General features: G+C 39.8%; 3 protein-coding genes across 9 annotated transcripts; 1 reads left to right on the plus strand and 2 right to left on the minus strand.

Annotated features, from left to right (window-relative positions):
- Positions 1 to 58: 58 nt before the first annotated feature.
- LOC114928773 (putative RNA-binding protein Alsin2) lies at positions 59 to 9,132 on the minus strand. 3 transcript variants are annotated; one of them, XM_029300119.2, is made up of 5 exons: positions 8,968 to 9,132; positions 8,671 to 8,765; positions 3,075 to 3,173; positions 1,554 to 2,290; positions 59 to 517 (listed from the first exon to the last, which is right to left on the minus strand). In XM_029300119.2, the coding sequence occupies exons 1-5, from the start codon at positions 9,026 to 9,028 to the stop codon at positions 439 to 441; spliced, it is 1,071 nt and encodes a 356-aa protein (XP_029155952.1). In that variant the 5' UTR covers positions 9,029 to 9,132; the 3' UTR covers positions 59 to 438. The 3 variants fall into 3 exon arrangements, with proteins under 3 accessions (XP_029155952.1, XP_085345737.1, XP_029155954.1); XM_085489611.1 differs by lacking the exon at positions 8,968 to 9,132 and having other exon boundaries at positions 3,075 to 5,345; positions 8,671 to 8,735; XM_029300121.2 differs by lacking the exons at positions 8,671 to 8,765; positions 8,968 to 9,132 and adding an exon at positions 3,655 to 8,664.
- A 1,484-nt stretch (positions 9,133 to 10,616) lies between these two features.
- On the plus strand, positions 10,617 to 20,567 carry dysf (neuronal PAS domain protein dysfusion). 4 transcript variants are annotated; one of them, XM_029300126.2, is made up of 9 exons: positions 10,617 to 10,739; positions 11,199 to 11,380; positions 15,187 to 15,248; positions 15,383 to 15,490; positions 15,898 to 16,074; positions 16,129 to 16,313; positions 16,523 to 16,629; positions 16,786 to 16,939; positions 17,122 to 20,567. In XM_029300126.2, the coding sequence occupies exons 1-9, from the start codon at positions 10,729 to 10,731 to the stop codon at positions 18,167 to 18,169; spliced, it is 2,034 nt and encodes a 677-aa protein (XP_029155959.1). In that variant the 5' UTR covers positions 10,617 to 10,728; the 3' UTR covers positions 18,170 to 20,567. The 4 variants fall into 4 exon arrangements, with proteins under 4 accessions (XP_029155959.1, XP_029155960.1, XP_029155957.1 ...); XM_029300127.2 differs by having other exon boundaries at positions 15,401 to 15,490; XM_029300124.2 differs by having other exon boundaries at positions 15,898 to 16,313.
- On the minus strand, positions 18,610 to 27,940 carry mAChR-A (muscarinic Acetylcholine Receptor, A-type). Of its 2 annotated transcripts, none has more exons than XM_085489742.1 (5): positions 27,261 to 27,940; positions 26,902 to 27,181; positions 26,212 to 26,338; positions 25,477 to 25,776; positions 18,610 to 24,999 (listed from the first exon to the last, which is right to left on the minus strand). In XM_085489742.1, exons 1-5 carry the CDS (start codon positions 27,730 to 27,732, stop codon positions 24,337 to 24,339), a joined length of 1,842 nt encoding a protein of 613 aa, XP_085345868.1. In that variant the 5' UTR covers positions 27,733 to 27,940; the 3' UTR covers positions 18,610 to 24,336. The 2 variants fall into 2 exon arrangements, with proteins under 2 accessions (XP_085345868.1, XP_085345867.1); XM_085489741.1 differs by having other exon boundaries at positions 26,899 to 27,181.
- Positions 27,941 to 27,981: the final 41 nt, after the last annotated feature.

A 27,981-nucleotide genomic window follows, 5' to 3' on the forward strand; every position in this document is an offset into this window, starting at 1 on the left:
ATTTCTCAGAAACGTTACACTTTGCGATCGGGATAGGATGATGAATAATGTAACGTAATTATTTATATCATCACTATTATTACATATGCTCAAGTATTATGATAAACATATAACAACTGCCAATACGAATCATACTTAAGCTATATTCTTATTTACAATGGATTAAAACTATTTTAAAAGCCAAAATATAGAGATGATACATAGATTAGTATCTAAATAAAGTTTAAGATAAGAGTAGATTCAGCATAAATAGTATCAATATCAATTAGGTGTGACGAGTAATGTACAAAGTTTGACGTCAATACAGAACATCACATTTGCTATAGACGACCCAGCGCAAAGTTTCGTACATATAAAATGTTCCCACACATTATATGTAGAAAAAATGCGCGTATAGGACAGAAAATAAATGATTGAGCATAACTTTTATACTGTCTCTTATCTCTTACGATCATTAGATCCACTGCGACGAGAACGAGATCGACGGCTGTGGCTACCACTGCGAGAACGTTTTGATCTGTAATAGAGCACATTGAAAACAATTTCGTTTATTTTATAAGAAACATCATTTTTTCATAAAGGCAATTTTCTCAAATTCTTTGCGTAAATAAAAACACTTTTCAATCTTTTGTAGTGTATCACAATAATTTATTCTTTCTTTATTCTTTACTATAATTTTTATATTTTTCATATAAATTATTTTCGTATCTCTTTTATTATCATACAGAGAGAACTTTCTCTTAAAATTTATCCTGAAAATCATGATAGTCGTGAGGCAACATGTTATTGAAAGAATTTTATCAGTTCCTCTGATTAATATTTATCACAATAAAAAATATGAATATCTATTAAAATAAAATATTCAATATATTTGATTAATTTTACTAAAATATATAGTAAAATTTCTATAATTTTAAAATATGTTAAAAACCATGTTAAAAACTTATGATTCTTTAAATATTGCAAATGTTAAATGTTAATTTAATTTAAATGTTTTAATTTCGTGGATGAAACATGTTTAAGACTCCTGGAGCCTCGGCCATGTTAGATTGTGACGTCAGAGACAAGAAAACATAAGCTGAAAATTCTTAAAGAGGCCATTTTTAAATGAAAAGATAGGTATTTCGTTGAAACGTTGTTTCAAATGGTTTTAGCACATTTTTAAAATAGTCAATCAACAACCGTAAAATGATTGTAATATTTGATTTTGTCATGCGGAATGATTACGCAGACAGATAGAATGGATCTCATATTACAGTCATTTTACAATTATTGCTTCATTATAAAGGAAAAAGGATAGTCTTTGAGGTATTTTAAGTGTGTGCGAAGCCATCCGAAGTGCTGATTTACCGAAATAGCTTTTTATTTCAAGATGACATCTAAGAGAATCTCTAGCGTATGTTTTCTCGCCTCTGACGTCATAATATAACACAGTCGGCGAGGAGCCAAGAACCTCAAGTATCAAATATCTCTCTGTGGCTTTGTATTTTCTTTAGTTCCTCAAAAAGTATAAGAATCAATAAATGGATAATTAATAATGATAATTGACATACCTTTTTCCACGACTGCGACTACGTGATCGTGACTTTCTCCTGTCCCTGTCCCTGCGCTCCCGATCGCGATCACGCTCGCGATCACGATCCCGATCGCGCTCGCGATCCCGATCGCGCTCGCGATCACGGTCACGGTCGCGCTCACGGTCGCGGTCACGGTCACGCTCGCGGTCTCTGTCGCGGTCTCTGAAGCCCAATCCGCGGTTCCGATCCCTATCACGGTCCTTGTCACGGTCCTCCCTGTCTCTGTCCCGTCTCCTGTCGATGGACTCGCGCTTCTCCTTGCGCCTCTCCTCGACGGTCTTCTGCAGCTCGGCGAGCTTTTCGCGGATCTTGATAAAGCCGAGATGCAACTTTCCGCCGAAGTGATCGGCCAGCCGTCTATCGTTATCGTGAATGCCAAGATAGGCGCTGCACACCTCGCACACTCTCAGCTTTTGCTGCTGGTAGCTCGAGGCCGGCATGCTGTTTCGATACTCTTGCTCCGCCTCGTTCTTCTTTTTACGCAACTCGTCGATCTCGCCCATCAGCTTCATCGATTCCTCGACAAAGCCTTCCTCGCCTAACTGTTCGGCCTTTGCTAATTTCTTACCGATCTCCTCGGCGAGCACGTGGACGTTGTTCGCCTTCGCCGCCACTTCCGCGCTCAGCTCCTCCTGCGTCTCCGCCAGTCGCTGCTTCGCCTGTTCCGTACGGCGATCACAGTCGGCGATGAAGTTTTGAAGATGTTCCATTGCCTAGACAAAATTCAAGAAGGATTAAAATTACAATCGTAATAAAACGAATAAACATTTTATCATCAATACCATTTCATGCGATAACTGTGTTTGATTATGGGAAACATCAGATACGCAATACATATTAGATTCATCATTTAAAATTATTAATAATTATACAGTGTTGAAAAAAAAAAGAAAATATTTTAAGGGGGATTCATTATATGCTTCAAAATAATTTAAAGTCTTAATAAACATGGATCCGCGGTATAATGAGGGGGTTTTGAGCTGTTCTCTGATTAAATATTTACCACGATAAAAAATATTAATATCTACCACAGTAAGATATAAAATATGTTCCATTAATTTTACTATGTACATATCAATATTTTTTATTGTGGTAAATATTAATCAGAGAAACTCATAAAATTCTTCCAACATCATATTATCCCACGATTATCATAATTTTCACTGTAAATTCTAAGAGAAAATTCTCATCGTGTAATGTCTCATCTAACTTTACTTAATTTATCTACATTCACACAAATAAAATAATAAAAAATTTAAAAAATATAATAATAATAAACATTTAAAATAAAATATAAAAATTATAGAATAAAAATATATAAAAAAATTAAAATCTCGAAAATGGTTGATTTGCGGACCCATCTTTATTAACACTTTTCGATTTGTTTTTGTCCATATTAAATTAAAAATACAAAAAATATTGTTTGTGTTTGAACAAAATTTTTTTTGATTAAATTAAGCAATTATAATATAACTTTTTTTTGTGCAAAATACTCACATCAATGTCGTAAAAGTGATCCCTCTTCTTTTGCGCGGCCTCGTAGTCAGCCCGTAGGGCCAAGTCGTGAATCTGGGGGCATTCTCCCAGGTCCATGCGCTACGATTTACACAAATCAGTCTGTATTAGATTATGATCCCTCCAATCGCGTTTACGGGTCTTATCGATTCTATGCCATAATTGTACGAGAGTTTAGACCCTTTTCTTCCCAACTTGGTTTTAACGAGTATATATACTTGACAAGAATTATATATAACGTACTTGGTCGCGATTATGACTATGGAAATTAGCATGAATCGATAATCTAGGAGAGAGATAGAGATGATACATGACAAAAATTCTGAGAACTTATATATCGCCTATATCCTTAGGATAAGACGGTTCCAATAAGTTTTTTTTTACTTTCTCTCATTTTTTACACGTGAACTCACGGAGAGACGTCAGTTCGTCTTCCTGCACGAGCTAGGATAGAATATATACAATAATGAAGCGATCCGATCGTCAGTCGATCGCGTATATATAAAGTAGGAAATGCAGTTTTTTTTGTTTTACAGATAAATAGTTTATTGTTTTAACTTACAGGGTGGCAACAGTTTCTCCGCCTGACACGAGAATGCGACGGCAATGAAGCTATAATCAGCACACATCTTTTAAGTTTGAATAATGTTCATATGTTTTTTGCTTTCTACGAAAGAGAACTTACAGCCTATAATGGTTTAATATTACTATTTTACGTACGGCACACGAGAATCGTGTCTTACGTCTTATTGGCTGCTAAACTTGGATTTTTAGAAAAGAAACTGATTCAATACGTACACATCCAATGGTTGGTAGGAAATTTTTCTAATGGAACTCTGGCGCTTGTTGTACTAATCTCCACCTAATCTCACGTCTCTCTGCCACGTCATGCCACCTCTCGCATTTTCTCTTGCCGACACGTTTAGGTGTTGCAAATTGCCAAATATCGCGAAACGATCCCCGAAGAAACGTTCTTAAGTTAACACGAATTTTTATCAACACACATCGCGTGCGTCCCAATTTAAATCTCGTTTAAAAATTAATATAAACAATTTTTTTTAAGTGGATAGATTAACGAAAGAATTAAGATGGATAAACAAATTTTTAAAAAATTTTTGCTATAGGAAAGTAAACATACTCGTTGTCTTTTGTGTATACACGAAGAGAATTTTGCATCACAAATTTTATTATGTTTGGTAATAAGCCGAAAATTAATTAGCTACATATTAAAAATTATTGTAAATATTACGCTGCATTGTAAAATTATTTATATAAAATATTTTATACGTTTATCGCCTTTTTGGTATCTATTCTACTTAAAACACTTAAAGAATCGTGTTTTTAATATATTTTAAAATTATTGAAATTTTACTAAAATATATTTTAATAAAATTAATCCAACATATTTTATATCTTATTGTGGTAGCCATTAATATTTTTTATTTTGTGGTAAATATTAAATCAGAGAAATTTTCCACTATCCAAATTATCTCACGATTACCATAAATTTCAGGATAAATCCTAAGAAAAAATTCTCTCTGTGTACCTTTGCAAAATCACGAGATGGGAAATGTTCTTTTCCTTTTTTTTTTTAATATTCCTGATGCGAGAAAAGCTCTCGTCCGAGGAGAAATTGATAGAGCGACGCGAGTGGGTTCTTGGCAATTCGCAAATCTTACTTACAGATCACTGCTTGATTTCCTGCACCCATTACCTCCACAGGCTGATACATATTTTTCTCAACACACATTCTCAAAGTAAACTTCTCTCATTCCTACCTGCCGTAAACGGCATTATTAGTAAGAAGCGACATTAAGACATCGTCTCATGAATCAGCATGACGCTACTCACCGACTCACTGTTTACAGGCCTTTTCGGGGGTCTGGGTTTTTATCATTCTCGGCATTACTCAGCCTCACCACCGTGTGGAGAAAAAAACGACGGTAGAGGGGCTGAAGTAAAGCTTCGCCCGCCCGCCTTTACGTCTCGAATTAATATATATATAGATATATAGATATAGATATATAGATATGCATATATGTGTGTATGTATATCTAGCACTTGAATATTATGGTAAAAAAAGATAATCAAATTGTATAGGTGTAATACGTACGTCTTTTCGGTTTTCAGTACTTACAGTAACGCGCGTGTGAGAGTGACAAGTACAACACGGACATATGAGCGGACAATACTCGCAACAATATTGTACAATGGATCTGATTGGATCTTTTTCCAGAGACTCTGGAAATAGAACTGTAGTTACGTTGACATTAGTGGATCTGCATATCAGTACACCTTCGATCGATTTGCCGTTAGTATTTTTTTTCTCTTTTTTGGCTTTTTTGCATCTTATTAATGTTTCTCATTTTAGGGAAACTCTGTCCTTCGGGGTGTTTGCTATCTCTCGCTGTTGCATTCATTTTTCCCTCTCTACGTTGAATTTCAAGTCTTTTAATAAATCTTGCTGCGAAAAGAGGAAGGAATAGTGACATTAATTAAATTGAATTTAAATGAAATCCGCTTGCGAGTTGAATTTTCTATTTTATATCTTATCTGAAATTTGAATCTGGGGACAATTTAGATCGATTGAGATTAAAAAGGGAATCTTCTTCTTTATTCAAGCTACGTGCTTTAATATTTATGGAGGATCCAATTATAAGATTTTTATCTCGATTGAAAAGATAAATGCAAGACACAGACTTTGTAGAAATATAAGGGATATTTTTCTGAAGGAAAAAATATATTAATCAGAGACGAAGTCAACAACTTTAAACTTTGTTTCTTTTGTAGCAAAGAATTGTTCCGTAAACTCAATAAGTATTTCCCTCGACATCGATCAATGTCAGTGACAGGCCCTCGAAACCTACTTACATATTTAAATTCCAATATTTGCAGATGGCATTGAGAACAACCAACTGATTAAAGATTAAAGAGAGCAACATATTTCCCGAGTAAGAAAACTTTCCCACATAAGTAGCTGTCTAGAGAAGAGTAATCAAAACTTTTCTCTGTCCGTACATAAACTATAACAAAGTATAAAACAACTTGAGAATTATACAGGGTGTCCCAAAGTTACCGCATACCCTGTTAATGGGGAGATCTCTGAGGTTATTTGGAGACGATTTTTCCTCAGCAACAATGTCGAGGCACCAATAATTTTCGTTATTAAAATTAAATTTTAATAACGAAAATTAAATTATTCCAATTAAAATATTAAGAAAACCACATTCTTCACTTTTAATTTAGGCTTACAAGGGAACATTTTCAAATGTAAATAATCTTAAAATTTTCAAGTGAAAAAATAAAATCATTTAATAGTTTTTTAGGAAGCATGTGTGTTACGAATATACCTGATGGCAAAAATGACCTTAGGAATCTCCCCATTAACAGGATTCGGTAATTTTGGGATATCCTGTATATCGGAGCATCGATTTTGCTGTAAAATTCGAATGAAGCTAGTTCAGACAGCTACATACAGGAGAATCCTAGAGCCTCTAGAGGAAGAGAGAGATAGCGAACACCCCTGTGACCAATTCGCACAAGATGACACTGAAATGCGCGAAGCAGTACTTGAATAGAGCCAGTTGCGGCTCGTATATAATATTAAAACATATTGTCATTTGATCAAAAGTGTTGCTCGATCGACCGCATATATGCACAATATTATTACATCTTCGTCTATAAAAGCCACAATCTGTGGCCCGCTCCCCGATTTCGCTGTAAATAGGGGGTTGCAGTTTTCTCTCGGTATATTTATGTAGATATGGAGAAAAATTAAAATTCACATACAACGCGTTCCTGAAACTAGAACAGACTATAATCCAAGCAACTTGGAAGAGAAATAAAAACGCAGACTTACATAAGGTATTTTGTTACCTTTGCTCTTGCTACTTCCAAGCCGCACATTGACTGTTCTAGGTCCATAGATCTCGTATGTGTGTAATAATATAATTAAAAAAAAAAACGCCTGCCCCGTGTTGCACTTCGACGGTATCCAGTGTGAATTGATCGTAATCAATTCTTGAAGTACGTGTCGGTTATATTAAATAAGGTAATTTGACGCTTTCCTTCTTCCGGACGCTTATTAAATAATTTCGCTCGTTAAATTCTATAAAAGACGTGTTCTTACGAACTATGGAGTCTTAACTTATGATATACTTGAATACACACCAATTGGCACCGAGATGAAACGAAAAAGCGCTAGGGAATAATTGAGAGTCCGACGAATCAATTTCACAGATCTATCCATTCGACTATTCTATAAGTATACTTGTACAGCATATTTGATACTTTTGAGTTTTACTAGGATACATGGCTCTTCAACACTATACACAAATATATTTCGTCGAGTAGTAAAACATAAAAATAGGTATAAAACGTTCTTCAGATTCTACATCCGAAATGGATCTAACTATTCTACATACATTTTCTACTTAATTTTAAATTAATATACATCTGTATAGTGTAAAAAGTTATCATATATTGTGTAGTGTGTGTGTGTGTGTGTATGTAATGTTAGGCTAAACAAGTCAGTGTGCTATGATTGTGATAGCAATGTGATATAATAAAAGAGAGAAATACTTTTTATTATCAATTTAGTCGTTAAACTGACGTTGTTAAAACAGACTTTATCACGATGTAATTCTGTGGGCAGTAAAAACAACATAATATTATCTTTAAAAAAAAATTGAGATGAGTTTTCAGATGAATGATTATGTAACAAACTTTAATTAAAATATATAAGCATATTTAAGTGCTGCATAAAATTTAATACAATTCTTCATTCAGAAACTAAAATGTTGTTAAAAAATTATCCTTATTCTACTCACTTTTTACTGTAATGTAGAATAATCTACCCACACATCGTGTATTAATTGTTTTGCGTTTGGATAATATGAAATGTGTTTGCATTAATTGTGCATATATTTTTTGTGGTAGCTGTTATAATTATTAAGTATATATATGAGAAAGTAATCAAATCATTCACAATAATCATTCAACTATTCACACATTCTACTATTATACACGCTACAAGAGAATTATTATGGTTACACGATTCCATATGCCACACTTAATACTAGTTTTATTGATCCTGTTGTAATATAAACATTAAAATTAATTTCATTGTAACAAATATATAAAAGATTGTATGATTATATATCTATTTCTATTGTTACACATTATTTATTTCATCTACTGCAGTATATTAATGTATATACAAATTAAAGTCATAATAAAAAATCATATAAAAATCTCAAATCTGAAAGTAATTTTCTTTCTTCACACTTATTATTGCATGAGAATAATACTGTATCAATGCAGAAGGATATCATATGAGCAATAAATCGTGCAACCAGTGAGAATCAATTTTGCAAATTATTAAAATAAATATATATAAAAGAAAGGAATAAAAGTCAATGAATAATCTTTTCTTTCTTCGCTGCAATAAAAAAATATTAGAAATAAAACCATATATATAAAAAGTATTTAAGAGTATATACAGGGTGCATTATTCTGCGCACAGTGCCAATGGTGTGTCATTCGTGTTGGGAATTACTGCATCAAGAGATATACTCACCGTTGACGAGAGGATTTCATGGGGACAGCAGGCCAACAAAAAACTCTTGCAGACCTTCGAGTCGGAGTATTTCACTTGAAATTTATTATTCTCACCTAGAAACGTAATCCAGATTAATGACATTGCAACAGCAAAGCTGTGTATATATACATACATATATACATATATATGTACACAAGATAGCGGTATTACAACAAACATGGCCGCGCTTGACCATCTTGAAGTTATTAATTGGAACTCGCGAGGATCTCGCTTTACAATCCCCGAAATAAATCACGCGTTAAGCAAAATATCTACCATTTCGTCCGGTGCCCATCAACTGGTCGAGCATAGCTCGCATTTGATCGTGCGCCGTCATTTCTCAGAAAGTGCCGCACAACCTCTTCGAACGCACTGCCCAAGGAATTGCAAGAAATCTGTCCCGCAGCCACTCCGTCCGATGCACCGTTCGAGATTCGACTGTTCGACCGCTTCGAGTAATCGCCACGTCACGATCTGTCGACTGCGGCGTCGCGACATTTGATTGGTCGGCGAGTAGGGACTTTCCGGGGAATCCAGTTCCTGCGGCCAATAGGATCGCACGACGAGGAGAGTGAAGCTAGCCGCGAAATACGAATCATTCGGCAGGGAATGACGTCACGAACGTCGGTCCGGCATTTTGTCGGTGGAGAAACGACCAGGAGATTTTTTAATCGTCGTCAATGTTACGAAATCGATAACGATGTATCTTCGATTCCTTGTAAGTTTTATTGTAATTTTACAAGTCGAAGCATTTTAGTTTATTCTGACATATAAAATATGTGAAATAAAAATTTGTTCTGAAAAAATGATCATTTTTTATATTATGCAAAATTATAATTATATAATTGTAGAGATTCAAATGAATTTATATGAATCTTTCAAAACTTTGATAATTGTTAATTATCGATAGAAAAAGGAAGAGAAGGACAGAGACGGAGTGAAAGAGAGAGAAAGAGAGAGAATACCAGGATTTATGCCGACAAAGTTCCAACGGTATTTAAACCAGGGGGTGCTCGGTGGCTTCCACTCGCTAGAGTGCAATGACCGGCGGCCTCGAGAGGTTTTAGATCTATCAAATTATATATATCCTGTACACGATATTCCTGCAAGTTCCTTTATCCATATTTCCATAACTATCATAACATGATAAAAAAAAGCAATTTAAAAAAAAAATAATACATCAAATCTCCCTATATAATAATATAATTATTGCACACGTGTCCACATATATAATAAAATTAAGGGTTGAAAGTATTGGAAACCTTTCTTCCACATCTTGTGTCTTTAAATAATATTTTTAAATTAAATTAATTAAAAAAATTTAATATATGATTTAACATACATTTTAATATATGTTTGTTTTATTGTTTACAACAGGCGACTCTTCATAAAACAGATAACGACCGATATGCTTCCTTCTGTCGGTGACCAAGTACCTGGACTTGGATTGGTGATCGAATTGCATAATAGCTCCCGAAAATTTCTCAAGTCAAGCCAAGCCGAGCCACGCGATGGTCGCGAACCCGCGCAGAAACCGCATCTACACAGAGAAGAGAAAGAGAGAGAGAGACGTGCAACCGGTAGCGGAGGTGGTGGCGATGATGGTGGCGGTGGTAGAGAGACCCAGGACTCCGCACTCTCGATCGTGACCTAAGAGCGAGCGAGTGAATACATCTAGCGGGTGTAAAAGCGAGTTCGAGAGATAGCTTCAACCGATGCGAGGGAGAGAAGGAGGCGAAGGAAAGACCTCGGTGAAGCGAGCGGGAGCGAGAGGGAGAGAGGTCTGCGAAGACGAAGTAGTAGTAGGTGGACGATGAAGGAGGTGATGGTGGTGAAGCCAGGAGGAGGAGGAGGCGATTGTTGGTGGTGGTAGGAGAACCAGCCTCCGCCAGTTCATCCACGTGTTCAGTGTAGTAGCGCGTTATGACCCGGATGTTAGATCGTAGCCGCAGTTTCGCGAGTACCTGCCGACCCGGATGTCCTCCCGCTCGCTGTCCACCGGTGATAGACCACTGATGTCTTCCTGGCCACCGAAATATGTTCAATCGGTAAGTTACAGCCATGGGACCAGCGTCGTCGTTCTCCGTTAACACTTGTCAACCGGTACTTTGGCGAGGACCACCCGCTTCGAATGCATTAAATGAGCCGCGTTAAAGACCACCCCCGAGGAATCGACCGACAAAAGCTTGACCGAACGGAGAACCCCTATCAATCATTGCTGGTCTTTCTAGTAGTGTCGATTCGGGGGTGAGTTATTGCTCTTCCATAGCAGCCCAAGTAGCAAACTGACGTCATTAAATGTCAAACTGACGTCATTAAACGTCAAAATGACGTACGGTTGCTACCTGGGAGGTATCGCGAAGGGTACCTTAGTGTTTCTCGCCGAAGTACAAGGTGTAATACTTGATGTGGATCCAGTGGGTGCCGTCAGCGATTTTTCGCGCGCAAAAATCATATGGCGCGTCACGCACGTGTCGTACACAAGTGACGTCAGCGTGTGCTTGAAGGATAGATGCGAGCAAGTCTACGAAAGGCGCCAGCAAACTACGAAGGGACCTGATAAACGCCGAAATCGCGAATCTACGTGACTTGCTGCCGTTGCCGCCCTCGACACGCCAGAGGCTTTCCCAGCTGCAGCTTATGGCCTTGGTCTGCGTGTTCCTGCGAAAAGCCAATTACTTTCAGCAAGGTACGTGAACGGCAAACTTGCATGCGACTTTAAATCTTAAAGCTCTGTGTATGTGTGTTTGTTGCGAACAAATTTCCCCCGGGAGCCAGAAATCTTGGTGAAAAAGTAGTTGTTCAAAGATTCAATTTAAGATGTCAAAAATGAAACACGATGTTTACACGTTTACGAGAGTTTTCAAAGTTTCCTGAGCTATAAATACGGAAACTTTCCGCCGAGTTGAAATATTACCAGCTACAGTTGTTGAATATTATGCACAAATTTCTTACACGACGCATAAAAAGTAAGATAAATCGCGCTAATAATAAAACAGCTACGAGAAACAGTTTATTAAATATTAGCGTTATTATATAGACACCCGCATAAATAAATTTTGACGAAATGTTATTTAGAGAACGATCAAGTCTCTCGAAATTCTCCATTCGAATTTTGTTCGGACCTATATAATGATAAATGATAATGTTGAGGAAACTCTGTCTATACGTAACGCGCGATACGATGTACACGCACAAGTTGCGTTTCGCCGCATTACAACTTGTTGCTCCATAAAATAAAGAATGACGATAGGCGATAAAGCGAGTCCATCGCGGTATATCGCGATTACTATATCTTTACTGTAATTCATATCCATCGGCCCCGAGACTTCAATGCCGGCAAGCGCGCGCGCTCGTGCCATGCAATTTCACCGCGTCTGTCTGTACTCTGATATTTCAGAGAGCGCATTGGTACTTTGTGTGCTGTACGTATAATGATTGGGACACATTGTATAGACCGTAGCAAAGCAGATCCAACGGCAAATTAGCATTACTTGATATTGTAGAATGGGAATATTTTTTTTTGCGATGATTAAAAATACTTTTAAGCCTTTTGTCAGCATAGAAGTACCCCAGATTGCGAACATACGTCCTTTTGACGTTGAATGACATTGGTAAACGTCAAAGTGACGCATTGGTATGCGTTATATATATAATGATATTGGGACACATTGTACAGAGCGTAGCAAAGTACTTTCAAGAGCCAAATTAACATTATTGTAACATAGGAATATTTATATAACAATTTTCTACAATGATTAAAAATACTTTGGAGCCTCTTGTCAGCACAGAAATATCCCAAGTCGCAAGCGAACGTCATTTTGACGTTGAATGACAGTAGACGTCAAAGTAACGTCGTTTTGACGTCTAATGACGTCAGTTTCTTACTTGGGATAATATTAGACAAGTCAAATAATGAACGCAATGAACTTTGTGATTACTAATAACAATATCTGCTTTTTCTGATGGAAAACTATATGATTTAAAGTTAGTAAAATGATATCAGTCGCGAGTAAATCTTGTTTGAGTTGCCTTAACAATGCGATGTGAGAAAGAAAGAGAGAGAGAAAGGGAGACAGATAAAATAACGTACTGTTGGCACATGATTACAAAAGAAAGCATCATTGTTGCTAAATTACAGTAGTTTCGAGATTATTTCTATATAAACAAATATTAGCTGAGAAACGAGATTACAATTTTTTATCGAGACTTAAAATATTAAAAAACTTGATACCTACTATACCCAGTAAACACAGTATATAAATGTTATATACTCAAGCATGTTACATGTAACGTATATGTTAGTTGTAATTTCCCACTCATAGATGTAACATTTTTAATATTATATATATTACATTGTAGTTATATTGTCATTGTATCCCAAGATAGCACTGACTTATCAATACATCAATGTGCCATTTCGTATATAATTACAATATAACTACAATGTAATATATGTTATATTAAAATGTTACATCTATGAGTGGGAAATTACAACTAACATGGATGTTACATGTAACGTGCACGTTATATTACCTGTTATATTCCATTTTATTATAGCAATGTAACAATTATATATCGGTGTTTGCTGGGATAATATATAACCCAGCAAACACAGTATATAAATGTTATATACTTAAGCATGTTACATATAACGTATACGAGTATGTTAGTTGTAATTTCCCACTCATAGATGTAACATTTTTAATATTACATATATTACATTGTAGTTATATTGTCATTGTATCCCAAGATAGCACTGACTTATCAATACATCAATGTGCCATTTCGTATATAATTACAATATAACTACAATGTAATATATGTTACATTAAAATGTTACATCTATGAGTGGGAAATTACAACTAACATGGATGTTACATGTAACGTACACGTTATATTACCTGTTATATTCCGTTTTATTACAGCAATGTAACAATTATATATCGGTATTTGCTGGGATTGTATACAAATCACGCTCACAATGAAAAAATTCAATTTACGGTCCATTTTGTTTTGTAGTAACAGAGTAAGGCAAATAAAGGAACATTCGATGACGTCAAGATTTTTGACTGATGAGAATTGATATATATTTATATATATATCGTTAATCAGGCGCTTCGATAAGAGCCGCTTTCGAGATTCCTGCTCGCCTCATCGTTCAGACAATCCGCGCGAAGCAGAATTTCTATTCGGTCGCTGGAGAGTAGAGTTCGTCAGGTAAAACCCAGGCAGGACTGCGGAGGGCTTCTCTCGTAGATATAGGTACAGAGAGAAAGAGAAAGACGGCCGGGGAAAACGCGGTAAACCCGGTGGGTACCAACAACGAGAGAGGAGAGGCGAGGCGAGCCGAGCCGAGCGCAAAGCAAAGCGAGGCGAAGCGATGTAAGAAGGCAAGATCGGGCCGGCGCGCGTTCAAACTCAGCGGAGTCTAAGCGCGAGTTCCGGGTGATCCGCTGACCTGTCGGCCTTTGCAACAACACTCTCACGCTCCTGTAACCCACACTCCTCCCCCTTCTCTCCCTCTTTGTCTCTTTCTCTCTCTCTATCTCCCTTCACAGTTTCTTCTCTTCGCTCGCCTCGACCTCCCTCTCGCGTTCTTCTTCTCTCCGCTCGCTCCTCTCCCTATCCTCCCCCTTTCTAGCTGTCCCTCTTTCTCTCTCTCTCTCTCTCTTTAGGTTCTCTCTTTCTCTCCCGCTCATTGTCTCGCGGTGTATATCGGATACTATAGTCCCTTGTAGCGCCGTTAGTAAACGCTGCCGTGCTGCATTAGCATACGCATTTTTCCTTACCCTCCTTCTGCCTCCTTTCGTTCGCGGGTACATACCTCTTTCCCCTTTACTTTTTCGAGGAACCCCCGAGCGAGGAGGGTGGCGAGCGCGCGAAAAAGCAGAGATTGAAATGGGTATCTTTCTCTTTCTCTCTCTCTTCCTCCTTTTTTCCTCTCTCGAACCTCTCCGCTGGAAGATCGCGAGCGATTAAGGTCCGAGACACAGTGAAGCGTAAGAGGAACAGCATGTGAGGAATCAATACTCTCTGGTATCTCGGTCACATCTGCAAAATACGAATTATATGTATTTTCAGGATATCGATCGGAAATGCGGCTAAAAACAGCATTTTTTTTTTATAGTCGCGATAAACCGTTATCGAATGCGTTCGCACGGTTTTTTTCTTTTTACGTTGCGTAAAATAAAAATAGAAATAACGATTCGTCCCTATCAACGCTCTCGCAGTAAACCCACATTAAAATTATGTATCGATAACGATTTATCTCTTTCTTCGGCGGACATACACATTATATTGTCTTCTTTTAAAAAAAATTGTACCAGCAACGGAACATACTCAGCAAACACAAATGTTACAGTAACATAACATAGATGTAATATAGTTATGTTACAATGTAACATTTATAATTATATATATATTATAATTTATTTTTTTCACACGGTGCCTCGTTTGATTTTTCAGGTACTTTGATCCCTTTTTATTTTTCAGCGCTGAAAAACTACCCGTCCGAGTCCTCGAATATTCCAACACCCAACATAGGCTTCTCGAAAGTAATTTCGTTTTCAGTTTGCTTATATACTTATATTATTTCAAATTATTTTTTTTTCTTTTCTTTTTGACATCGTAATTTCTTTATATTTGTCTTGTATTTACTACCTCTCGGGATCCATCCGTGGGATCACAGTTCGTGCCTCTTTTCCAGGCGATGTCCGGCTTTATCATGATGATGACGCAGCAGGGAAAATTGTTGTACATATCGGAAAATGCGGCGGATTATCTCGGGCATTCCATGGTAATGTAATTTCGTTAATAACGCAATATCCCAGCAAACACAGTATATAAATGTTATATACTTAAGCATGTTACATGTAACGTATATGTTAGTTGTAATTTCTCACTCATAGATGTAACATTTTTAATATTACATATATTACATTGTAGTTATATTGTCATTATATCCCAAGATAGCACTGACTTATCAATACATCAATGTGCTATTTGGTATATAATTACAATATATAACTACAATGTAATATATATGTTATATTAAAATGTTACATCTATGAGTGGGAAATTACAACTAACATGGATGTTACATGTAACGTACACGTTATATTACCTTTTATATTCCGTTTTATTATAGCAATGTAACAATTATATATCGGTGTTTGCTGGGTGGATAAGATAAAGCACTTTCAGGAGGACCTACTCATCCACGGGGACAGCGTGTACGACGTGATCGACAAGCAGGATCATATAGTCGTGCAAAATCAATTATCCAGAAACAGTCCGATCCCGAGTGACAGGAGGCTCTTTCTCTGTCGAATCAACGTGTCGAGGAATTCTCGCAGGCAGCTACGGTTCGGCGATCAAAAGGTGATTAAAACGACCGCCGATTATTCCCACATTATTCATCCATTTCCACAACAGGTAGTCCTCGTAGAGGGTCACTTCCTGCCGTTCGTGCCCGTCTGCAACCGCAACGAGTTCGTCTTCCTGGCCTCCTGCACCCCGGTGGTCCTGCCGGAGACTCGAGAGAGCATCGTCCAGGGCGCGACCAACATCTTCACCACGATTCACTCGATGGACATGAAGTATCTGCATATCGACAAAACGTAACGTTCAACATCGGCATTATAAGATATATATGTATAATTTAAGAAATATAAGATGACTGAACTGACTGCACTAGTTCAGAGTTTATTTTTTCTTTTTTTATTACAATGTGGAATAAAAATAGTGCAGCCAGTTAAGTTGAAAAAGACAGACCTAAATAATATAAGGAAATTAGGCTATCCGCAAAACTCGTCCTTCTTCTTCGCAGCGCGGAAAGTCATCTGGAGTACACTCGCGCCGAATTGCTCAACATCTCCTGGTACAATCTGCTTCATTGGGACTCCATAAGGACGGCTTACTGCAAACATCAAACCGGTATGCGTATTAAAAAAGATTTCCTTGACAATAGAGCAATAAAAAATTTGTGTATATTCTTTATGAGAAATTGCGATAATAAAAATGCTTGAAATAAATACCTTCTTTTACTTTTTCTGAAAAGTAATTTTTTCCATTTCTGATTCACGACTTTAGTTATTCAGTCCGATCAAGAGCGATCCACTACCGCTCTCCTGAAGCTGCAGAGCCGCTCTGGGAGGTGGTTCTGGGTACATTGCGTGCTGCAGGTCAAGGATACCTCCGATGAGTGCCAGCATCCTATCATTGTTTGCACGAATCAAGTGCTCACGTATGTTTACGCGGTTGTTTGTGCACAATTATCTCTTTCATCTCTTCACTAACAAAATGCGTATAAAATTATATCTCTCTACTAAATTATTAAATTTAATATCAAATTAGATAATTAATAATAATTTAATTTACGCGATTACTTCGATTACCTCATACATGCATAAGCATAAATAATTACAGCGACAAGGAGGCGGAAGTAATGCGCTCCAGTTCGTGGCTGTACCAGTATTCCTCTCAGACTAAATTCACCTACGGACTCTGCCCCGGAGGTCAAGGTCGCGGCATTGCCTACCCTTCCACGGGTCAGGCTGCTAATCAAACCCAAGAATACATTCGGACCTATTCCAACGATGGCGACGCTCAGCATTCGCCATCCCTTCGTCCGGATCGGACCGAAACGGAGTCGCACATCGCCTCGAAGAACGCGCAGATGGATTATCCCGGCAGGCGACTTCTGCGAGACGACACGGAGCCGGTAGACATGTCGATAAGCAGCGCGGATCAGCAAGAGGGTAGGAACGTGCAGGTCACCGATCATCATCATCATCATCATCATCAGCAACAGCACACCCTGGACGATCCGGTCAGGTACCACCACAAGCAGTACCACAAGAGCTCGCTGCATCTGGCCGGCTATCGGGCCAAGTTCGTGCAGTGCGGACAATACGTCGGCGGCGGCTGCGCGGACGTGCTGTCGATGCCCGGCGCCAAGTATTACCTTACCGACCTCGATCGGGACTACTGCTGCGGCCCGGAACGCGGCGGCAACCTGCACGGCAAGCGGCCGTCGACGAAGGCGTTGCTCGCGCCGTCGACGCCGTCGCTGACGGCCGAGTCGGCGGTGCCGCCGCCGCCGGACACCGTCTCCTTGGAGAACTGGGGCGCCAGCCCGGCCTGGTCGGACGCGCTGCAGAGGGTGCCGGACATGGTGCACCAGGAACTCAGCCCGTACATCACCACGCCGACCACGCCGGTCAACACGCCCGATTCCGACACCCTCGGCCACTCGGAGGCGCCCATCTTCAACTTCGACTGGGCCGGCACCGAGCAGCACGTGCCCAACCTGAAGATCACCTTCCATCGCGGCACCGTCGCCACCACCGCCGCCAATCAGCCCGTAGTCCAGCCTAGGAAACCGCATCAGGACACGGTGCAACCCATCACGCTACAGTTACCACGTAGAAAGGGACAATCTGCGGAGAACGATAGCAAGGATTTCTCGAAATGAGCCCGTACAGCACAACAAGATTGCAGCAGCATTGTGGCAACATTTTATTGCAATATTACAACATTGCATAAACATTGTGAAATGTTGCAGCAACGGTAAAATGTCCGCTTTCAGAAATATTGATCTATAACATTGCAACAATAATGCAATAAAATATATATGTAATATTACTATTGGATTCTTGGGAATGTGCCAAATACATGATCGGGCTGAATTTTCTGTACCTAATATTTTTTGCGTGAATTTTATTTTCATATTTCTCAAATGTTGCTGCAACGTTGTTACTATGTTGCAAATTCATACCTATATAATATATATTTCTGCAATATTGCAATGTTGTTGCAATATTGCTGCAAACTTGTGTGCTGTATGGGAGCTAAGGGTATATAGAGGGACGTAGTGTAAAAGCTTACTAGAGAATGTCGAAGATACCTATTAGCTTCTTAATAAAATAAAAACTTTTTATGTAAGAATTTAGAAAAATTAGAAAAGAAGATAAAATATAGGGCTCACCTAAAGGGGTCCAAGTCGAGAGGATCGAACACAAAACAGGTGTTCAGATATAGTGTCATACACACACTCTCTCTCTCTCTCTCTCTCTCTCTCTCTCTCTCTCTCTCTCTCTCTCTCTCTCTCTTTCTCTCTCTCTCTCTCTAAGACATGAGTTTTGTCACAGACAACGGAGTATATTCTTCCAAATTCTCTATATCGGTATCGCGTTACACAATTTTCTACACGCTCGCGTTCGTCTCTTTTGTTTCTTTTCTTATTTTTTTGTTTTAAATCTTCTTCACCACTGTCTCTTTGGCGTCTTATACATTTTACTCTTCGAATCGTAAATTCTTCATTAATATAAAACACGTATATAAACATAGACTGATTACATCGGTGTTTACAATAATCTACGATTAAAAAAAGGTCGTACATCGTTTCGTTTATCTCCGGTATACGCTTGTATGCGAGAACATTCGTTTTTGAGATAAATAGCACGCATCGTACGCGTATATATATATATATGTATATATATATATATATATATATATATATATATATATATTCCAAGTGTATATATATATATATAACTATATGTATGAGTGTGCAGTGTCGTAAGAGGGTACCCAGGTACATGCGCTATATATGTGTTTAAGATTTCCCTTGAAAAATACCTAAATCTCTTACATTTTAACACACGATCGTGAAATATATTCGCTTTGTACATTTTAACGCATTTTCGATGAAGGAAAGTTTTCTTTTTTTTTCTTTCATTGCGCAACGTGTCACATTATGTCTCGACGTGATATACTACGGAAATACAAATTGAAATCAGGAAGAGAGGCAGTTATAATCATCGTAACTTAGTGCGTAGCGGTTTTTCGCCAGCAGTTCTGCGCTATATTTTATTAAACAATTATCAACATTTCTGTTAACGCGATCTTTTACGATAAATATCGAAATTAATGAATTCCGCAAGGCCAAAATTTGAAGATATGCTCCGCTGTTGAAATGAATAATTGAAAAATTTACAAGAGCATAGATCGCTTTTTTTGTACACTTGAGGATTTTTATTTCTCAATAGAAGACAGACTGTATTTAGAACGTATCCTCTCAAGCTGTCACGTCGTTTCTGACTCCTCGAGGGACGCGAATTCTTATGTAACAAGATATAACACACTTTATACTCACACTCCTTATTTAACATTGTTAAAATAAGTTCTTGCCATGTTAAAAATTGCCATATTAATAATCTTACACTTTAGCAATTACTTTCCGAGGAATGTGTAATAAATATTCTAATGTAATTTGTACCGCGCGCAAAAGGAAAATGAATCCTATTTTTTAGATAAGATTCTCTCTCTCTCTCTCTCTCAACCATTTGATTACAATAATACTCCTCCAAAAAGGTATATAATCGACGATTTCCTTGATATAATCCCAAAACTCCAAGTAGCAGCGACTGACGTCATTAAATGTCAAAATGACGTCATATTCGTTTACTACCTGGATCCTATCTAAATTCCGATTTGTTTTATTCAAACTGCGTTAAAATGTCGGAGGTATATAAATGTCTCGCGCGAATTCTATACATGAATTACAACAACCCTTCGAATTACCATGATTTTCCTCAGGTCGTAGACGTTTCAGCGCTCTTAGATATGCGTTATATAAGCCTAACAAAAAAATATGCGATCTATTTCGATATAATATCGTTTCCGCGCGCTCACGTTTACGTTGCGTTGTGTTTTTATCGTTTCTTGCGTTTTCTTTTAGATTCGCGGGAGGCAATTTTTATACATTAATTACACGATCGAGATCGAATCGTGCGCGCGGAGAATCAACTATAAAGGTAAAAAAATATCACCGCGAATCACCTACTCTCGCTACTCGTCTTTTTTTCTCCTCCTTCACTCAAAAAGTGCCGGGTAACGCGAGAAATTATACAGATATACACATGCTTTTTTTTCGTCAACATCTATGAGAGGAAAATGCTTTTAAATTCGTCATAATTATTAAGAGACACTTTGACGTCGTTCGTCTTTTTTTCTGTTGTCGCACACACAGGAAAAACCAGAAGTCGTGCACAGTTTATCGGTGCAATCGCTCGCGTAATCGGCCTTTATTTAAATCGAGATCAGCGCAAATCCTCGTATCAAAAGTACTCGAATAATGAATCGAAATCATACGTCGGTATTAATTACGTACTCGATTAATTACGTAACTGGCGACACACGTAACCGTGTCATATCTCGCGTCCACAATCCCGATGTACCTAGGTTTATTCGTGATTAACGTTAACATTATATACCAGATGTAAATTACATCATCGAGTCATCCATCCTCGCATCCGAGATACGCATTATATATATATATATATATATATATATATATATATATATATAATATATTTATTTATATACCGGGTGGTATCGTAAAATCTCTCTCGCATTATATACATTTATACGCATGGAGAGATTTTCCAACAACACGTTTCGCGTATCCCCCTCACGAGTACTTTTTCGCGACACTGCACCGTGTGTATATGTGTAATGTTGATCGCGCGCGAGAGAATGCGTGTTTAGTGTGCGTGGGTATTTTGTACAAAGGTACAAACGCACGCGTGCCGACGCGTACATAGGAACGTCGCTTGAGCAGGAGCGATTATTATATATATATATATATGTTTCTCGCTTCGTATAAATAGCGAAGGATACGCAAACAATTGTCGATGAGATGAGAAAATATGATTGGCACACAGATTCGCATTTCGCGCGACCATATTCTCGAGACATTTGCACGAAACGGCGATCAATTTTTCGCACACCATATATATATACATATATATATATATGTATATGACTAGTTTTGACGTTTATCGAAAACACGTGTTTGACTCGTGAAAAATAACAAATTGCGCGAAATAACGAGAGTATACAATAAAATGTAATTAAAAAATCTGTAATATATATTCGATATACAATTAAGGCTCCTGGCTCCCCGTCAATCGTGTTAAAATTGTGACGTCAGAAAGTGAAAATTCTTAGATGTCATTTCGATGAAACAACACTTCTCAGATAGTTTCAGTACACTCTTAAAATACCTTCAAACTATCTTAAGTAGCAAACTGACGTGCGCTTGCTATTTGGGATCCTCTTCGCTTTACAATCAAACAACAGCTGTAACATGACTGTAATACGAGTCTAACTTTTGCACATGCGCAGTCATTTCGCGTGACAAAATCTATAAATATCACGATCATTTTACGGTTGTTGATTAATCGTCAAGGGAAAAAAATTGTTTTTGAGATTTTTTCAAAGCGTGCTAAAGTCATCAGAAGTAGAAATTCATCAAAATACATATTTTTCCATTTAAAAATAGCATCTAAGAATTTTCGCCTCTGACGTCACAATCTGACATGGCGAGGATCCAGGAGCCTCAAAGGGAATAATTGCGAAATTGATCGAGATGAGAAGAGCTCGCAGTCTTGATGGTCACTATAGGCATGTCGGCGCGCGTACGATTGACTTTGATTACTTTACGAGCCTTCTTCGATAAAGTCGTGTATCGCTCGTCGACACAGTGCTCTTATCTTATTTGTTTTATTTTGTTATTTCATCTTCTTTTTATATATTAACTATACTTCGGTATCGTTTCTCAAGTAGCCTCGAAAATGCGCTCTATACGACGTTCCTTCCTTTCCGCCTATCCATCTTTTCTCGCCGTATAATCTTGGTATAATCTTTTGAAGCTTCGTTTGGCACGTATAATTAGAATGTTATTTTTAGTTTTACGGAAGAATTCGATTTAGCGTTAATCTCCCTCTCTCTTTCGTTTCACCTAATCGCTAATTATCCTCCCGTATATCCGCCGCTGGCCGCTGCCAGCCATCATCATCATCATCATCATCATTATCATCATCATCTACATATATCTCACCCTCATCGCTTCCCTCCCTGCACATTATTACATTTAAACACATTCATTTACAGTTTTACATACTTCGCTACGTCGTAAAATTTACATCGAATGTTTACATCGCCCGTCGCGGCTCCGCGCGACGTACAGAGATAAATATCATCTCATTATCCTTTCGATATATATATATATTTATTTTTTTTTTACTTAAGTAGGTTCTTGTGCGACTTAGCTTTTTTCTTCGTGTTTGACAATCCACCGTCACCACTCGCCGCCGCTTTTTCTCTCCTTCTTCCGGGAAGGCAGGACCCAAGTAGCAAAATGACGTCACTTTGCCGTCATTCGACGTCAAAAGTGACGCGTGCTTGCTACGTGGGGAGATTCCCGGAAGCAGCGCGTCGCTTTCGGAGACGACAACGATGGCGAATCGCACCGGGGGACCCTGGTGCACCCGGAGTGCACCGGACACGTATAAATGTAATTCCGAAAACGCGCGTGGGAGTTCCCCACGCGGTTCGGAGAGATATTAATGAACGTTATATTTCATGGCAGTATCCACGTCGCGTTACTTCCTGCGAAACTCGGAGACCGGAACTGCGTGCGTTTTGACTAGTGCGTTGACGGCCGACTCGCGCTTCCTGTCGCGACGCAAACGGGTCCTCCGCCATTTTTTCCTCTTACAATTAGATGAAGAAGCGACGCGGCATCGGATGAGACAGATTATTGCAGATTTCCGACGGAATTGCTCGAAAGTTTTGAATCGGGGTGAGAACCCTCGGTTTCTCAAAGAGGGACCGCGACCCAAAAAAAGCCGAAGAACCACTGCAGCGTATTAACAATTCACGCGACCCGTTATAGACAATCGATATCGGCGCATCGTGTCGAAATTCGATATTACCTGCGAGAATATTGTGGACAAACAAATTTACATGCGTAAGATGAGTATATACCCGAGTGGCAAATTGACGTCATTAAACGTCAAAATGACGTCATCTCGCTACTTGAGCAAGGACCTGTTCGCGTCGACCGGTGTATATCGTCATATCGTTAACCCCCCGACGAGGATCCATTAGCGCGTTATTCTTTTCATACTTTAATGAACACCAATGTAATTATACAGTAACGCAATTATATATTGGAGAGAGAAGGAGCATCAAACTCTCCGAGATGTCGAGGGATAATTGTATTATCAACGTAATGATATTATCGAACGATTAATAAATTTCCATTGTGAAAAATAGCGCGTCCGATCTGTCAGCGCGGAAACAAAGTCGTCAAGGGGTTAATTTCTCTCTCTCTCTCTTTCTCTCGTTTCTTTTTTTTTCGACATTATTCGGGGTGAGAAAAACACGAGCTTGTCAGCTTGTCTACGTAGCGAGAAAGTGCAGCGAGCGGCCGAGCGGACATTGTCGTCGCAGGATCCGAGGATTCCGGAACCGGAAGAAGGATAATACACGGCCCGGAATATTCGGACGTACTCGAACGACGTCGAATAGGAACAGGGTTGGTTTGGCAGTCGCGAGAGCCAAACTCATTCGCGGCAGTTTGGCCGGTCTCCTCGCTTCCTCGTTTCTTCGTGCGCTCTGAGAAACGCGCAAAAAGGAGGAAAAGTAAACGGCAATATAATAATAATAACGATAATAATAATGCAGCATTGCGCATGTATGTATTGTGAGTGTGTGTACGTGTGCGTGGGTGTGGGGATTTGGATTTGGACACCGATGCGAAAAGATTGAATTGCGCATCGGTTACTGATATCATCCCCGGTCGACGACCGCGGTGCCGCGGTTCCTGCTGTGCCACTTACACTTGAGAATCCTTATATAGGTTCTGCGGAAGACCGCGTTGCACAGCGCGTAGCACATCGGATTCACAGTACTGTTGATGTAGCAAAGATAATAAAAAAAGTCCCACAGCTGCTGCGGTATGTACCACTCGCAGGCGGTGAGGGACTTGACGAGTACCAAGATGTTGTACGGGGTCCACGTGATGAGAAACGCGAGCAGAATCGCCAGCAGCGTTTTCGCGGCCTTGCTGTCCGCCTTCTTCTCCTGCAGCTTCTTCTTCTTCTTGTTCGGTTGCTTGTTCAGCAGGCCGCACTTGCTCGTCAGCACCTTCGGTATGTTCTTCGCGTTCAACGGTATCCTGATGTCCGGCATCTGCGACGGCCTCCTCAGCGCGACCGTCGACGGGCTCGGTCCGGCTCCTAGACGGAACACCTTGCCGGCACTGCCGACGGTGAGGCCGCCGCCGCCGCCGACGCCGCCGCTAGTGTTACCTCCACCGCCGCCGTCGTCCTCGCTGTCCTCCATCATGCTGTGCAGCTGGAACGACACAGACTCGTCGTGGATCATCTTTATGCTCGGTCCCTCGCTGTACTTGCCGCCGTTGCTCGGCAATTTGATCAGAATCGTATAAACCTGCAAAACGGGGATGCAGATTTAATTCCAAGTTCAGATGGGACCATAATAATTGATTTTAACCCAGCAAACACCGATATATAATTGTTACATTGCTATAATAAAACGGAATATAACAGATAATATAACGTGTACGTTACATGTAACATCCATGTTAGTTGTAATTTCCCACTCATAGATGTAACATTTTAATGTAACATATATTACATTGTAGTTATATTGTAATTATATACCAAATAGCACATTGATGTATTGATAAGTCAGTGCTATCTTGGGATATAATGGCAATATAACTACAATGTAATATATGTAATATTAAAAATGTTACATCTATGAGTGGGAAATTACAACTAACATATACGTTACATGTAACATGCTTGAGTATATAACATTTATATATTGTGTTTGCTGGAAATGTAATAAAATGCTGATGGGTGCTCTCTTCGCAATAAGGTCTAGTAGGATAATGTCACGTACGGAATCGCTGGAGATAGTCTTGAGATCGGGCGGTCGTATCGGCCTTTTGTACTCGTGCTGGATCGCGGACTTGTCCAGGACGATTCCCGTGGCCTGTATTGCGCTGAGGGAGGGACATCGCGATACCGTGCTGGGAAGCGGCGTCTCGGCCGACAGCGGCGTAAGCGTGTCCTCGTAGCCGGGTCCGGTGCGGCTGCTCTCCGGCCCTGCCATGTCTTCGTCGTCGTCCTCGTCCTCTCGTCCGCTGTGCCACCACGCGATGCACCACATCTTCAGCCAGGTCCAGGAGAACGGCCTGTGCTGCTCGTCCAAAAAACGATAAGGTTGTAGTCGAACGACGCGTGATCGAATCAGCAATTGTATTATATGTACATGAAGAGCTTCAAGATCATTCGATAATAGATTGCAAATGCCCTGGGTGTCAGTTGACAGTTGCAGATTCATCAGCTGACAAGCTTGCTCTGATGATGGTGCAATTTGCAACTTATTGTGGAATGACTCTTAATTTTTATAAGGCACGTGTAGGGAAAACTTACGCTCTTGTATCGCGTATTGTACATACATGAAGAGTTTCAAGGTCATTCGATAATAGATTGCAAATGCCCTGGGTGTCAGTTGACAGTTGCAGATTCATCAATCAGCTGACAAGCTGCTTTGCTCTGATTGATGGCGCAATTTGCAACTTATTGTGGAATGACTCTGAATTTTGTTACGGCACTTGTAGGAAAAACTTACGCTCTTGTATTGCGGATAGTGCTTATCAATGTAGGAAACGGCGATGTGCGTGGCATGCGAGACTTCTTCGCCGGTGCTCGACTCGCTTCGCTGTCTTCTGCAATCCTCCATATCTAAAGCCTCGTCGCTAGATGGAAAATATGACAATGAGTAACTTCGAGCTATAATAATCCTTTCGACCTCGCGAACTATTCGCAAATTATTACTCGCGTTGCCGAAAGGAGTATTTCCTTATATTAATTTGTTACGAAATATTATTAACATCAAAATAATATATATTATCACACAAGTAATATATTATCAAGTAACATTAAAATAAATAACGAAATTTGTAGATCTTTTAACGAGAATCAAGACCAAAAACTAATAGGAAACATCAAAGTAACAAAAAGGCGGGCTATTTAATTTGAGATATTGCATTTAATATAGAGGGTGAAAAATGCGTGACTAAAAATAATATCGTAATATAGGAAGAAAGTAGAATAATTTAACGATACTCCTTGACCGGTGCATCTCTATCTCCTGTGTCACATGAAATCAGGGCTAAGGGGAAAAAGGAGGAGATCGATCCTCCACCGTGGGGCAATTGCGTTTACCATCTCTCTTGTGCAGGGGTGTTGCATTTATATTTTGATGACGTGCTGACGACAATGTTCGGAGGGAGAAACAATTGAAAGCGTTAGTTACCACCTCGAGTTGCTGCGCTTGCTCGCGTCTTGCTTGCCGGCCTGCAAGTTGGGCAGATCCTTCTGCCGTTTCTTCGTCTCCTTCCAGATCCGCCAGTAGAGACATAACATTATGAAGACAGGAACATAAAAGGCGGCGATGGCGGTGCCGAAGGTGATGTAGTGGTTCGTCTCGATGAACTGGATGTAGCACGCGTTCGGTGGCACGGTCCTCTGGCCCTCGATGTACGGCCACGCGTAGATCCAGGGTGGCCAAAGAATCAACGAGATACCCCAGGCAGATGCTGGGATTATGTTGAACAAACATTAATTCCCACACACCACTTCACTCACTCTCGTATACAAAGGTCGATCGACACTCACCGATCATGATGGCGGCTTTCGCGGTCGTCCTCCTGACCCGATAGGTGAGCGGGCGCGTGACGGAGAAGTACCTGTCGAAGCTGATGATGAGCAGATTGAGTACCGAGGCGTTGCTCGCGAGATAATCGAGGGCCAGCCACGTGTCGCACACGATCGGCCCGAGGGGCCAGTAACCGAGGACCGTGTACAGCGTGAAGAGAGGCATGGAGATTAGGCCGATCGCAAAGTCGGCTATCGCCAGGCTGAAGAGGAAGTAATTGGAGATGGTCTGCAGCTGCTTGTCGATCTTGAACGACACCATGACCATTATGTTGCCGAGGACGGTAGTGAGACTGAGGAACACGGCGACCGTCACTATCAACACACGCCCCCATATCCCGTACTCGTGGGGCTCGCCGCCGCAGTCGAGACCGTTGGTGCTGACGTTGTAGCTCTCATTGCCGGGTACCTCCACCATCGGAGTAACGTTCATGTCTGAGACGGACTGTCTTCTCTCTCTCTCTCTCTCTCTCTCTCTCGCCCTCTCCCTCTCTTTCTCCGTCCTCCTTCACCTATCCTCCGCGACGACCAATGCTGCTCTCGCTCGCTCGCTCGTGCGATCCTCGGCGGTACCCCGATCTTCGGGGCACTCCTCCGCAAGTAGCCCACCTTCGCCGCTCGCTCGGCCGCCCTTTAACATGCGCGCGTTCGCCCACGCGGCGCGCTCGTTCGCGCGCGCGCA

This window comes from Nylanderia fulva, unplaced genomic scaffold (genome assembly GCF_048542155.1).
Source record: "Nylanderia fulva isolate GAGA-0341 unplaced genomic scaffold, ASM4854215v1 Scaffold9, whole genome shotgun sequence".
Classification (NCBI taxonomy): Eukaryota; Metazoa; Arthropoda; class Insecta; order Hymenoptera; family Formicidae; genus Nylanderia; species Nylanderia fulva.

Excerpts from the sequence above, each read along its gene's own strand:
- LOC114928773 (XM_029300119.2), bottom strand. The coding sequence starts at position 9,028 with ATGACGGCGCACGATCAAATGCGAGCTATGCTCGACCAGTTGATGGGC. Across the intron at positions 8,766-8,967 it reads GATGGGCACCGGACGAAATG|GTGAGAATAATAAATTTCAA; the intron begins GTAGATATTTTG and ends TTACGTTTCTAG. Across the intron at positions 518-1,553 it reads AGTCGCAGTCGTGGAAAAAG|ATCAAAACGTTCTCGCAGTG; the intron begins GTATGTCAATTA and ends GCTCTATTACAG.
- dysf (XM_029300124.2), top strand. Across the intron at positions 15,491-15,897 it reads ATTATCTCGGGCATTCCATG|GAGGACCTACTCATCCACGG; the intron begins GTAATGTAATTT and ends AAGCACTTTCAG. Across the intron at positions 16,630-16,785 it reads TTACTGCAAACATCAAACCG|TTATTCAGTCCGATCAAGAG; the intron begins GTATGCGTATTA and ends TCACGACTTTAG.
- mAChR-A (XM_085489741.1), bottom strand. The coding sequence starts at position 27,732 with ATGAACGTTACTCCGATGGTGGAGGTACCCGGCAATGAGAGCTACAAC. Across the intron at positions 26,339-26,898 it reads AAGCGCAGCAACTCGAGGTG|CGACGAGGCTTTAGATATGG; the intron begins GTAACTAACGCT and ends TTTTCCATCTAG. Across the intron at positions 25,777-26,211 it reads ACTATCCGCAATACAAGAGC|CACAGGCCGTTCTCCTGGAC; the intron begins GTAAGTTTTTCC and ends TTGGACGAGCAG.